The sequence below is a fragment of the Triticum dicoccoides genome, chromosome 1B (genome assembly GCF_002162155.2).
Source record: "Triticum dicoccoides isolate Atlit2015 ecotype Zavitan chromosome 1B, WEW_v2.0, whole genome shotgun sequence".
NCBI classification, from domain to species: Eukaryota; Viridiplantae; Streptophyta; class Magnoliopsida; order Poales; family Poaceae; genus Triticum; species Triticum dicoccoides.
In genome coordinates, this window is record NC_041381.1 from 58,455,660 (window position 1) to 58,469,790 (window position 14,131).

Below are 14,131 nucleotides of genomic sequence, written 5' to 3' on the forward strand. Positions count from 1 at the left end.
ATTGATGTAACTTTTACGACAAGCTCTTTTATCACTTCCATAATCGAGAAATATTTCCTTAGTCCTCACTAAGGATATTCTTGACCGCTGTCCAGTGATCTACTCCTAGATCAAAATTTTACTCCCTTACCAAACTCAGAGCAAGGTATACAATAGGTCTGGTACACAGCATATCATACTTTATAAAACCTATGACTGAGGCATAGGGAATGACTTTTCATTCTCTTTCTATTTTCTGCCGTGGTCGGGCTTTGAGTCTTACTCAACTTCACACCTTGCAACACAGGAAAGAACTCCTTCTTTAACTGTTCCATTTTGAATTACTTCAAAAACTTATCAAGGTATGTACTCATTGAAAAAACTTATCAAGCGTCTTGATCTATCTTTATAATCTTGATGCTCAATGTGTAAGCAGCTTCACCGAGGTCTTTCTTTGAAAAACTCTTTTCAAATACTCCTTTATGCTTTCCAGAAAATTCTACATTATTTCCGATCAACAATATGTTATTCTCATATACATATCAGAAATGATGTAGTGCTCATAAATCACGGATTTTAGAAAGCGCGCAATCAGAAAAAGAAGACACGAAAAAAAGAAAAAGGAATAAACCGAAGTGAAGAACGAATAAAAAGAGTAAGACGAACTAGCCTTACACCAGCGTTGGATGGCTTGGTGCCCTGGTGGCTACAGCCGAGCGCTCCCAACGCATTGGTTGCGAGTTCGAACCCCCGTGCCAGCACCATTTTTTTGACATTTCGAAAACAGGAAGGAGAAAGATAGAATGGGCCGGCCCATCTTTTAACTGCTGCAAGCGCCCGTTTGCCAAATTGGAAATGCCGCCTCCTCGTCTCCACTCTGCACGGGGATCCTATACGGCGCGTACCGCGCCCGCGAGCGCCGTGGCGCATACCCCCGCGTCGCCGGCTGCTGTTTCTATGGGCCGGCCCATTTCGGGGTTTAACCCCAACCAGTTTTGGGAAGGTTCTAGAACATTCCCTGAATCAGGTTTTTATGTTTTTCTTTCGGATTTTCTTTTTCTTTTTTCTATTTTTCTTTTCTTTTTCTGCTTTCTTTTCAGTTTTTCTTTACTTTTATGTTTTCATTTTTATACTTGTTTTTCAATTTCCAAAAATCTATTACTTTGAGATTTGTTTCTAAAATCGTATTTTTCTGAATGATGAACATTTGTTTCCAAAATCGCATTTTATATTTACTAAATCACTACTCTTAAATCATGAACATTTTTTTAAACTGTGAACATTTTTTCAAAATTCACAAACATTTTTTACGAAATCATGAACAATTGTTTTAGAAATTTGTGAACACACTCATAAGTCATGAACATGTTTTTCAAATCTTGATCATTTTTTTGACATAATGAACATTTTAAAATTAAATACTAATTTTTCAAAATCATGAACATTTTTTTTCAAATTCGTGAACATTTTTAGAATTAGCGAACATTTTTTTGAATCGTGAACAATTTTGCCAAATTCGTGAACATTTTACAAATTAGCGAACATTTTTACAAATTTGTGAACAGTTTTTGAATTATATAGCATTTTTCTGTAATCGTGATTTATTTATTTTGTGAACATTTTTCAATCCCACGAACATTTTTTTGAATTCATGAACATTGTTTGAAATTCAAGATTTTTTTTTCAATTTATGAATATTTTTTGCCAATTTCATGAACAATTTTTGAATTACCAAGCATATTTTTGATACCCCGAATTATTGAAAAAAAGAAAAAAGAAAGAAAAAAGAAGAAAAAGGAAACATCCACGCAAAAAAACCCAACGGCGTCCCGGCCACAGATGGGCCGGTCCATAAGGGGAGCGGGCGGGTGCGCGCCCGCTTCCTTCGCAGCGCGTGCTGCGCCCTATAGGCGCTCCCCACTCTGCAGAGAGACACAGATGCAAACCGGCGAGTGTAGCTGGGCTGGACTTGTGATTCGGCGGCATCAGCAAATAGGGCCCAGTTCGAATTAGCTGCTCCAAACATATGAAGCGACTATATCTCGCTTATAGTGAGTCGTTGATATGCTCGCCTAAAGCTCTCTTCTCTGCCCTACAGTTTCTATGTGGGACCATTTTAGCACATTCGTCCGCTCAATGGCTGCGCTCACGTCTTAAGGTTTATTTTTATTTTCGTGTTTTTGTATTCTTCGGCTTCTTTTAATTTGTTTGCTTCTTTTCTTTCTCGTTTTCGCTGATTATTTTCTTTTCTTTATTTATTGTTTATTTTTTTGGTTCTTTCTCGATTTTCTTGTTCTCTAACATTCGTTTTCCTTTTTTCACTAGCTTGTTTCCTTTTTCTTTTCCTATATTGGTTTTCTTTGTTTCTTTCTTTGGGTTATTTAGGTAGTTTCTTTTTCAACACATCTCTATATTTTTTTACACACTGTAATTTTTTTATATCTCAAGAATATTTTTTAATACATGTTAACATATTTTAAATATATGATTAGATATTCTTTTTTAAAATATTTAATTCGATGTGTATCGTTTCATATATATTGTTTATATATTTGGTATACATCTAAAACATTTTCTATACAGGTCTAATATTTTTCATATACATAATTAGGATTTTTCAAATATATGCTGTCATGTCTATTATTTTCATAAACATTTTACATTTCTGGGATACATCTAAATAATATTTTAATACATGTTTAACATTTTCTAAAACATAATTGACATTTTTTCAAATATTTATTTTGATGCTATATTCTCTATACACGTAAAACATTTATATATAGGTTCAACATTTTTCATATACGTGATTAATATATTTTTTAAATATAAGTTTTGTTATCTAGTTTTTTCCGCACATGTCGTAAATTTATCTTATACATTAGAAACACATTTTATACACATTTAATATTTTTTGAATTATACGAACATTTTTTACATTATGTAAACATTATAAAAAAACATGTACAAGTTTTTGAAACGCGTGAACCTTTTTTAATTGTCACAAAACTTTTCTTTGAAAGCTATCAACATTGTCTTTAAGTTATTGTAACAAACAAATTATACCGGGTTAATATTTTTCAAATTCTTGATTATAATTTTTTGAAGTAAATTATGTTTTCGAACGTATTGAATATATATTCGAAAATACAAAGAAAAGAAAAAAAAAGTGCGGAAACGTACAAAAAATGGGTCTAACCTGAAAGTTGGGCAGGTCCATTATATGCGAGACCTTCTTCGGTCTTGCTATAAGTGAGGCATAGGCACTCCCCTCTCCAAAGGCAAAGTCTCCCAACCAACAGGTCTACTAGCATCCAACGGTGCTTCTCATGTCGCCGTCATCTGACAAATTTAGGTTTCCCCGCCTCCGGCTGCCATCTTGCCGCTAAGAGGTGGGTGGAGGGGGGGGGGGGGACCTCAGATCTTCAAGACCTCTATATTTTTCGTCAACGTCTAATGATCATCATAGTTTTCTGAGAATAATTTTCATGTCGTTTTCTGTCTTCGTAGATCCAATTATTTGGATCTTATGAGTTTATGTTGTTGTGTCAAGCACTTTTTTGTTGGTTTGATTTATTGTGGAGTTGAAATTTTTCAACGACACCATGATGAAGATATAATGATTCGACGACCTTTACTTCTAAGGGATCATCCCTGGCCGAAGTACGTTCATCGATCATGGCTTCCATCTTTTTGGATGGCCGACTCAGGGCACTTTCAAAAACCATTATTGGTAATGTTCGTCTGGATGACAGAGCGACAATATCGTTGCTCCAGTCTAATGACAGTCTCTATACCAAAGTCTTTGGAGTATTTGTTCGAATAGAGATTGATACCACGAAGAAGGTGTTTCCAAGAGATTTCATTGTAATTCTTCATAGGAGTTACTTTGTATTTTCTTGAATCGTAGGTCCAGATCAGTGTACCTATAATTGTTATGAGTTAGAATAAAGTAACAAGTGTTTCTCAAAAAAGGCGCTCCCCTCAAACTTGTGCACAATCAAACCTGGCCAACTGGGTCGTTCGTAGCGTGCCAGCCCATTAGCATGTGTGTCTGGCCCACCATGGGCCTAGCCGACATGTGGCTAAACGGGTCGTGCATGACATGTGACACGCCAGGGGCCATTTGTGGCACACCGGCTCGGAGCACCCGATTTACCTTGCTTTGCCAACCCATGGATCATGTCTTCTGGCAACACACAACAATTTGGTACCGAAAGACAACCGCTTTATTGATACATAGGTTTGATATTACATCAAATAGTGAGGTCAAGCGGCACACACAGTGCTGCTGCAGATATGTACATTATTTAATGAACAAGATAGGGGCCTCGAGCACAACGATATAGCTACGCGGCAGCGGAAAGACGACGTAGAGGGACTCCATCTCACAGGGACACTGATGTGAACGCGGCCTAGACTACGACGCACGAGGCAACTCCAACTCCTGGTACGGCTTCTCCTGAAACTGACATGACACGCCAGGTGAGTACTTTGAATATACTCGTAAGCTCACAACAAATAATGCAACAATGACAAACAATAACATGATATTTAAGCAGGTTAAATGCAACAACCTAGCGAGTGCGGCGTTTCGCTGCCCAGGCTCATCTACACTCGTCCAGGAAAAAATCACAAAAAATTCCAAACAAATTCAAAAGATTCCAATCTTTTTTTGCACAGTAGACAATTTATCACGTGAGGTCCGCTCCAAATTTTAGATCATTTGGATGTCTGAGAAGCTCTCCGCATAAAAGACAAATCGGGTCAGAACAGTGCATGAACAGTAAACATTTTTACACATCCTGAATTTGTCTTTTTTGCCGAGAGCTGCTCATATGTCCAAATGATTTGAATTTAGAGCGGTCCTCACGCATCAAATTGTCTACCACACACAAAATTTTTGGATTTTATTTTATTTTTTTAGTATTTGTTTTCATTTTTTTCGTAAGGGCGGGTGCAGCTGAGCCTCGACTCAGAAGTGGATTACCGGAACGTAGCATGCTACTCATGAAGTGATAGTGCTTGAAAACAGGGTTTCTCGGACCCGCTTACCATCTTGGTTACCTCGTAACCACGAACATCATCTTACCACGGTGATCACCCCCGAATCACAAAATAAACCATCTCGACGGTTCCAACAACTTCACCATCATCTCCAGTGCCGCAAGTATAACTTTAGTGTGCAAGTTAAATATTTTTGTTGATCCACGGTGTGACCTACTACGAGCTGTGTCCATGACCGAGGACGCGGCTATCGATAGATTTAACACACTCTGCAGAGGTTAGCACACTGTACCCACACCACAGAACCCATGGCCTCATACTTCCATTCGGGTGGACCAGCGGCGTTCTGACAGAACCAATCTATTGCCGTGACACTCTCTCGATCACTCCGACCAACTACCCTTTGGGGCTAAGTCATGGGTGGCCCCGATGCCACTAGGACATCCAACAGCCACCGCCGTGGCAAAACAAAACGGTCCCAAACGGGGACAGTGGTACCAAAACAACTACGGGCACACAAGGCCATGCCTGCCTACCGGGCCAGGGTAGCGCAAGAGCATAACCTTCCCTAGTTGGAGGCCCCGGCGAGAGGCATAACAACAGACCGAGAAAGGGCCTTCCCATAAAGGCAAATGTTGTTGCACTTGGGAAGCTTGATTCGGTAGCACCATGACTCGATCAACATCATGTTCAAGTTGAATTATCATCATGTTTAAACTTGCAATGAAATATATCTGAGCCATAGTATACCATGAAAATGCAACGAGCTACATATGCACCATTTCAACATAATGCCGGTATAATTCTACACATGCTCATGATCATATTACTCTACTGCATAAGCTTCAGCAAACAACTAGAATACCACTAGAAACATAGTAAGCTATGCTTGAACATGAAACTAGCACAAGAAGAATTATTTTAAATAACTATATGCATTTATGAGCTCATATTCAATTAAAAATCATAGCCATCGAAATGTCACTCTTGCAAAAGTTTGTGATGGCTTGCCTTAGTTCAGAGGAGGGTCACAATCCTCCTGGTTCTCCTCAAGGCAGCAAGTTCCTTCTGAAAATATTGAAAATGGCAAAAAAGAAAATGTCACATAGCATATTTAAATGCATCAGAAAATATTTACAGCAAGCAAAAAATCTCAACATTTTCTTGCTAATAGAGGAGTTCAAAACAAAACCAATGCAAAAAGAATCAACTAATTTGGACTTATAGAATAAAAGTTAGAGCTGGTAAAAGTTGGGTCAAATTTCTGAATTAAAATTGATTTTTGAATTAAACAGAGAGGGGGTGACGTCGGAGACGTATTTGAGGAAGACGCTTCCGCTTATACCGCTTCGGTGTACGAACAGAGAGGCTGACGGGTGGGGCCCGCCATCAGGGTTAGAGAGAGAGGGAGAGAGAGAGAGAGAGAGAGAGAGAGAGAGAGAGAGAGAAGCAGGGGACGGCGGCTCGGTCGCCGGTGGTTCTCCGCCGAGGAGGCCACGGCTGCCGCCGGCGAGTGGGTGGGAGGATGCGTCATTGCACGGCGAACACGTACGCACCCGCAGCTTGGTCGGAGGTGGACGGACGATGTTGTAGCGATCGTCTCCAGAGGCGTTGGCGGAGGGAGCTCGTCGGAGTTGGGGATTCCGACGAGGTAGACGCGCTCCAGCAGCTCCAGCGGCACAGGCAGAACCAGGAGAACACCATGAGCATGCCGGAGGGGTCGGAAGAAGTCGAGGGGCGCCGTAGGAAGCAGAATGCCGAAGGGGATCAGCGGCTAGCTCCGGTGCAAGACGACGGCCAGAGGCCCGCCTGGCCTGGCCGCAGCGCTCTACGAGATGTTTTGAGGTCAGTGGAGGTGGGTGGGGTGGTCAGAGAAGCTCGGGAGGGGCTCTATATATAGGCAGGAGCGAGGAGGGATTGGAGGTCGCCGGAGAAGGCTCTAGAGCGGTCAGCAGCGACGAACGGGGCTCAGAGTGGATGGGAGAGGTCTAGGAGCTCACGCGGCCACAGTGCAGGCAAGGAGCCAAGCACAGGGCGGAGGAGGGAGACGACACGAGTGCACGGGCGCACTGTGCCCACTACCCCGCCGTGTTCGCGTCTGCAGTGGCTGTCTCCGGCGTCGGCGAGCTCCAGCGAGTGGTCAGGGGCGATGAGACAAGGTAGAGGAAGCTCCAAGACACACGGGCTTAGCCTGGGATGGACGCACGCGCTGAACAGAGAAGCTGTCGACGCTCAGAGCGCGTCGAATGCCTGCCTGACATGTTGGATTCATGCGGTCACCGCTTGCACTGGTGCAACGCGGTGCGCCCGTGGAGTTAAATCATGTCTGGTGGCTTGTTCTTGCAAGGTTTAGTCACTCTGTGGTGTTAGATCAAAGCCAGGTCGACAGGATAGGACTTGAGCTCCTTGGCAAGTTTCTGGACAAAAACTTGTGAGGTCATTTGAGAGAATTCTAGAGAGACTTAGGAGCTGAAACTTGGAGGTTAAGAGTTAATTAGGAAGGTCATCATGCTATAAAAATTTCAGCTCCAGGAGATTAGTCAAAAATATACTTGCTTCACAAAGTACCATTTCTGACCAGAATGAAAATTATTTTCTACAGCAAAAATTTTCCACATGACCATGAAATATTTTTACACAAGAAGTTGGGCCAAGGTTCAAAGAATATTTGCGAATTTTCTTAGACTTTTTGGAGCAAGAAAAATAGGGGTTGCGTTGGAGCAGAAGTGAAAATAGTTATTTTTCACAGGGAAAATGAATATTTTGCCTTTGAGAAAAATATTCTCATGGCAATATTTTGAGAAATCAAAGAGCAAGAGAGGTTTTGGGGAGTGAGTGGAGTCACTTGGGTGAAAATCAAAACAATGCCCAAGTGCTAAGTCCAAATGAGTTAATTCAAAACTCAGTTTCAACCCAAATTTACAATACAACTTCAAAGAAAAAAAAAGGAAAAACCCTATTTGCCGCTAGTTGCGGCAAAATGTCGGGGGAACGCACAGGCCATCCAGCGATCGTTGCATCTGGGCCGGCCCGTATAGTGTTTTCAGGATTCCCGGTTTTCGGAAACTTCTAGGACGTTCCAACTGATTCTTTTTGATTTTGGGAATATTCCAGCATGTTTCTAAACCGTTTGTTTTCCTTTTTACGTTTCCTTTTCCTTTTTTCGTTTTTATTTGCTGTTTCTCTTATTTTATCTCTTATTTCTTTTTCTTTTCACTTATTTTCTTATTTCCTGTTCTTCTTTTTTTCAAGTTTATTTTTATTTTTCAACCAAGGTTCAGACATTAGATAAATGTTCGAATTTCATCAATTTTGTTCACATATGGGAAAAATGCTCTTGTTTTCAAATTTTGTTCAGCAATTGCAAAAAAGTTTAGAATTTGAATTTTTTTCGCCTTTATCAAGAAATGTTCGAAAATTCTTCTCAAAATTTTGAAAAATATACGTATTTTTAATTTTTGTTCAGAAATATGATTTATTTTGTGAATTTTAAAAAATGTCACCTTTTTCAAATTTGTTCGCACCTTTAAAAAATGTTCTTAAATTTTTCACAACTTCAAAAAATGTTGACATTTTGAAAAAATGTCCGTGGTTCCAATTTTGTTCCTGTAGTCTAAAAAGCTCGCATTTTCAAAAAATTGTTCGCAGTTTCAAGAAATGTTCTCATTTTACTTTTTTTTTCAAAAATGTGCATGTTTTCATTTTTTTTCAGGAATTTAAAAAATGTGCATGTTTTCATTTTTTCAGGTGTTTCGAAATAGTTCAGTTTCAAATTTTTGTTCAAAAATTTCAAAAAATGTTCGGGCGGTTCAAAACATGTTCCGTTTTAAAAAATTGTTCACAAATTCAAAAAATGTGCATGTTTTCATTTTTTCAGGAGTTTTGAAATTGTTCAATTTCAAATTTTGTTCACAAAGTTTAAAAAATGTTATTGTTTTCACATTTTTCAAAATATTTTTGCGTTTTAAAATTCATTCTTGGAATTTGAAAAAATGTTCCTGATTTTTGGAACTATTTCAGTTTTAAAATTTTGTTTGCAAAATTAGCGGTTTGTTTATGTTTCACAGGTCCCTTCATTTTTTCAACAAAAAATGCTTTTTAAATTCAAGATATACTTTGGATTTGTGCTGCGGGTTTCTTCTTTAAGCTTAGCGCTGCTATTGAAGTTGCAACGACTAGTAGCTCAACTGGTTATGGCATGTTAGGTATATCAAGAGATATTGGTTTCTAATTCCCATAGAGGCAACTTTTTTTTGCTACAGCGCGCTGTTATTCGCTCTAGTCATGGGCCGGCCCAGTTGGCAACCCGCCTGTGCGAAACCGCCCCTATTTGCCGCAGGGAGCGGCGAACAGGTGTTCCCAAGAAAAAGAGCAAAAACCAGGGTGTCACACCGTTCCTGTGCCGTGAGGCGAGGCCTGTGTGCAGCACGACTCATTTTATTTATGGCGCCCCTCCCCCCAAAATCATCTCAAATTGGCCTAAAACATGCACATGGCCCATTAGGGATTAATGTGCCAAGGACCAGCCCGTTTATTAAGCGTGTTGTGCCTGGGCGGCTAGGCGGGGAGGTGCGGCTAGCGTGCCGACACATCACGGACCGTGTATAAACATGTCGCCGTGGATCGTGTTATGTCAGACACGTTGTGAGGGCCGTGCACCCACTTGGGCAGGTTTGGACACAACAACCCAGAAGTTCAAATATGAAGAAGAAACAATATAATCTAAAAAAACAAAACAACCTAATGGGGGAAAAAAAGCAAATTATGTGCAAAATCTTCCGGCCTTTCCACCAAAGATACTAAGAACGAGTGTATACTATTTCACAAAGCCTAATGGAATGGGTTGCGGTTTAGTTTGAACCAAGCAAATGGTTTGACAATGTTGATTTTTAATGGAAAAACTCTAGGGTTGATTTGAACAAGTTCGTAGTCAGGAGAGAAGGCCAATTACGCCATCGGATCCAAATCAATGAAGCATGGCCCCACTGAGTCTAACATGGACCTCCTACATTGATAATTTGCTGAGTTCTCATTCTTTGCCGTGCGTTTTTCTCTCTCTACTTGGCTTACAAGAAAGTAAGCCGAGTGCCCGTGTTTCTAAACTCGGTTTCTTTGCTACCATGCCGTGACGTGTGATTTTCATGTAGAGACTGATCATTAGTCACTTTCCTAAAAAAACTTAAAGAAAATCAAACAAAAAACAAAACCTGATAAAACAAATCAATATATAATCCTCCCACGTACAACGCTCAAGCGGATGGCGACGTTTCTTCTTCAAGATTGTCTTTCGGGGTTCGACCCCTCTCGAGTTTGTCTATTTGGATGTAGTGGATGGAGCTCTGGCGTATATTCTCTCCCTAGGGCAGCTAGGTTAGAGCTTCTCGTCATGTGAAGAGATTTGGCTGGTCTCGGAATCTGAATGTAATTTTTATCATGTTTGATATACTTCATACTTCAGTGAAATTTTATAATAGATCGATTCTTTAAAAAAAAACTAGTCATATAACTATACAAGTTTGCTACAAGCAAAGCACGACTATACCTACATTATAGCAGTAAGTAAGATGCATTCCGAAAGAAAAACATAAACTATAACAGAACAATCTGGCTTGCCCAACAAGTGGAAATTACATGGCAACCAATCGGTATGACAAGTAGAATGATCAAGCGGTTGCTTCTTCAGTTGACGACAACTTGGCGTATCCAGTAGCCCCCAGCTGGTTGTCGCTGTCCTCTTTGCGCTCGTAGTAGAACGCGGTCATGGCGCAGACGGCGAACAGCTGCACGAGTGCCATCAGAGCCGCGTACACAAAACCGAGGAGCAGCCCAAGCGCCACGCTGTCATCATCACCCGCGCATGTCGTCGCGAGCGTGTGCACCGGCGATAAGATGGCGGCCAGGGCGCCGGTAACGGCGACGTACAGCACGACCTGCCTCCTCTTCCCCTTGGCCAGCCTCCACGCCCTGCCTAACGCGGCCGCGCCGTGGCAGCCGGGCTCGGCCACCGCCACGACGACGCTGAAAGAGCACAGGAAAGAGAAGTACACGAGGAAGACGGCGGCCGCACCGAAGAGCAGGCCCGACGCCAGTAGGAGCACCATGAAGTACTTCCTCAGCGTGACCATGAGGACGCCGCCAAGAAGCGCGCCCACGAACGCCAGAAGCACGATGCAGACGATCTCCAGGACGTAGACGAAGGCGAGCGTGAGCAGAGGGCCCTTGAGCTGCGCCTTGGCTTTCCCGAGGAGCGCGCCCAAGGTAAAGGTAGCGGGCTGCTCCTCGCTGGAGTACGTCGAGACGGCGGCGAAGAGGAGGACGATCCGGACGGCCGAGGTGACGACGACCGAGAGCAGGAGGTACCCTGCGCCCACGAGCAGGAGCTCCCTCGTATCATCCTGTATCTCCTGTACGAGCTTGGCGAAGTCCGGGCTGCCGGGGTCGGTGCTGTTCAGAGCCTTGGCGTCCAGCTGGATCTCGTTCGCGAGGGGCTGGATGGTGAGGTCGCTGCCGAGGAGGAGCAGCGCGGTGGAGGCGGCGACGACGGCGTAGAGCGCCAAGAAGAGCCTCCGGTTGCGGGTCGGGAGGAGGAGGCCTTCCTTTAGGAAGTTGAAGAACGAAGTTGCCATGGCTATGGGTCAATCGATCGAGTAGCTAGCGAGGATGCTGCTGAGAGAAGAGAGACGCACTGATGATATATAGTACCAGCGGTACCAATATCAACGAGGGCCAGCGACTGGGTAATTGTCAAGGAAGGCAGGGGATTACTATTGGATAATTAACGCGTCGCGACTAGTATTGTATATATAGCGACTAATGAGTAACGAATGAACATGAGGAGTAGGAGACTTTGATAGCTTGGTGTGACAGAGTCAATTGCCACGAAGGTGGGCATCTGAACTGTTCAACGCGGGGGTGTGATGTGACTATTTCCAAAATCTTTTGTGGTGTATAAGATCAAATCAGGTAGAATCGTCAAACAAATACCCTCTATAACGTGTACTGTACGTACTCTAAAACTGTAATCTGGAGGCCGCAGAGATTATCTGAAAACATAGGAGCCGCCACAAGTTCCCTTTTTCTCATTTCCTTTCTTGTTTACATATTTTCAATTTTTTTACTTCTAAGTAGGAGGCGTTAAAACACTGAATAAAACTAGATCAACACTCAAACTTGATCAGAAATAGATAACACATGCATATATATTCGGCAAATATCTGTTGCTTTGTATGTAAACACAAGTCTCTAATACATCTTATATTTGTTTACAGAGAGAGTACATATTTGGCGATTATGACGATTAAAATATGGCGAAGTGGTGTTTACTGTTTAGGTACATCACCGCGAGCTAGCTAGTAGATCGATACGCAATGTCACTATTGGACATTGCTAGTAGATATGGCGGTTTTTTGACGCGGTCTAGTAGTAGCCAAATCACATAAATGCAATTAGTTTGTCTTGTGACACCGCATGCCAATAACGAATGTGGAAATCTACATAGACGACTGACTTTTCAAGTCAAATGCATGTACAGCCATGTTAAGCCACATACTACCTCCGTCCTGATTTATTGGTTTCTTTTGTACTTTGTGCCAAATTTTGACTAAAAAGTTAACTAACAAAATGTTAATGCACATCAACAAAAATTATATCGCTGGATTCGTATTTGAATGTAGTTTTCAACGAATAAAATTAGATATTCGTACTTGAATGCCACAAGTTCCTTTTTTCTCATTTCTTTTCTTGTTTGCATATTTTCAAAAAAATCACTTCTAAATAGGAGGCATTAAAACACTGAATAAAACTAGATCAACACTCAAAGAGGATCAGAAATAGATAATACATGCATATATATTCGGCAAATATCTGTTGCTTTGTACTCCCTTTGTAAACACAAGTCTCTACAACATCTTATATTTGTTTACACACAGGGAGTACATATTTAGCGATTATGGCGATTAAAAATATGGGGAAGTGGAGTTTAGGTACGTCGCCACTAGCTAGTAGACTAGATCGATAGGCAATGTCAGTATTTGACATTGCTAGTAGATATGGCGGTTTTTGACGCGCTCTAGTAGTAGCCAAATCACATAAATGCAATTAGTTTGTCTTGTGACACCGCATGCCAATGACAAATGTGGAAATCTACATAGACGACTGACTTTTCAAGTCAAATGCATGTACAACCATGTTAAGCTACATAGACTATATAGTACGACTGACTTTGGAGAATTTGTAGTGAAGAATTTGGAAAAGTAAGTATGACTGAATTTTCGCTGAAGTTCGTGAGATGAATAGCTAAGAATTTCCTTCCCTGCAAATAAATTCGGTAGACTCACTGTGCCAACAAACCTAGCGTCTGCCCGCCGGAGCCGGCAGGGGCTGGCGACGGCGGCGGCGGGGCTGGCCGGGCAGGGGCTGCACGGAACCTGGCTAGGGTTTCCGGGGCACCGATGGCTGGGCCTGTTCCGGTGTTGGGCCAAAGTGACTGGCCCAGCCTGCCAGGGGGTGGGCTGGGGGGCCCTGCGTTGGGCCAGCAGGCTTCAGCGCCTGTGGGGCCGGTGGGCTCAGTGTCGCTCTCCATCTTGACTGGGACGGGAGGGGGGCAGGGGCTCCCCATTGAGTCGGGGCCAGTCCAATCAGGCCGAGTGGCCGGTTGCGAGCCTGCGCCTCGGCCCGGGCCCAGCGTGACGGAGAAGCCGAGGCCGTCTCCTCCTATTAATAGGTGGATGTGGGTACCGAAAGGAACCCTAGATCTATCGCTAGGGTTTCCTGCCTCTCCCTCACAGGTGCGGCGCTTCGGGCATCTCGCTCGTCGTCTGCACCGATCCGCCCCTCCTCCTCCCCTTTCGTGCTCATACGCCACTGTGGTGCGGATGGGGTCCCGCCGGAGTGACAAGCCCCCCATGTCACCTCCGATCCCGGCGGCGGAGCGCCAGCGTGAAAAGGATCTGCGGGCGAAGGCGCTCGCCAAGGTGCCAGCGTCTCCAGCGGAGGATGGGGGCTGGGGGCCGCCGCCTCCATGGTGGATTGCTGAGCAGGAGCGGAAGACGGACGAGGAGCGCGAGCGTAAGAAGAGGAAGAAGGAGGAGTTCCAGCGGCGGGGGCTTGAGCAGAAGAAGGAGCTCAAGCGGAAGGAGTCCCAGCT

General features: G+C 43.1%; 1 protein-coding gene across 1 annotated transcript; it reads right to left on the minus strand.

Annotated features, from left to right (window-relative positions):
• Positions 1-10,439: 10,439 nt before the first annotated feature.
• Positions 10,440-11,737, minus strand: LOC119318944. Its single transcript, XM_037593493.1, has one exon. The coding sequence runs from the start codon at positions 11,610-11,612 to the stop codon at positions 10,650-10,652; it is 963 nt and encodes a 320-aa protein (XP_037449390.1). The 5' UTR covers positions 11,613-11,737; the 3' UTR covers positions 10,440-10,649.
• Positions 11,738-14,131: the final 2,394 nt, after the last annotated feature.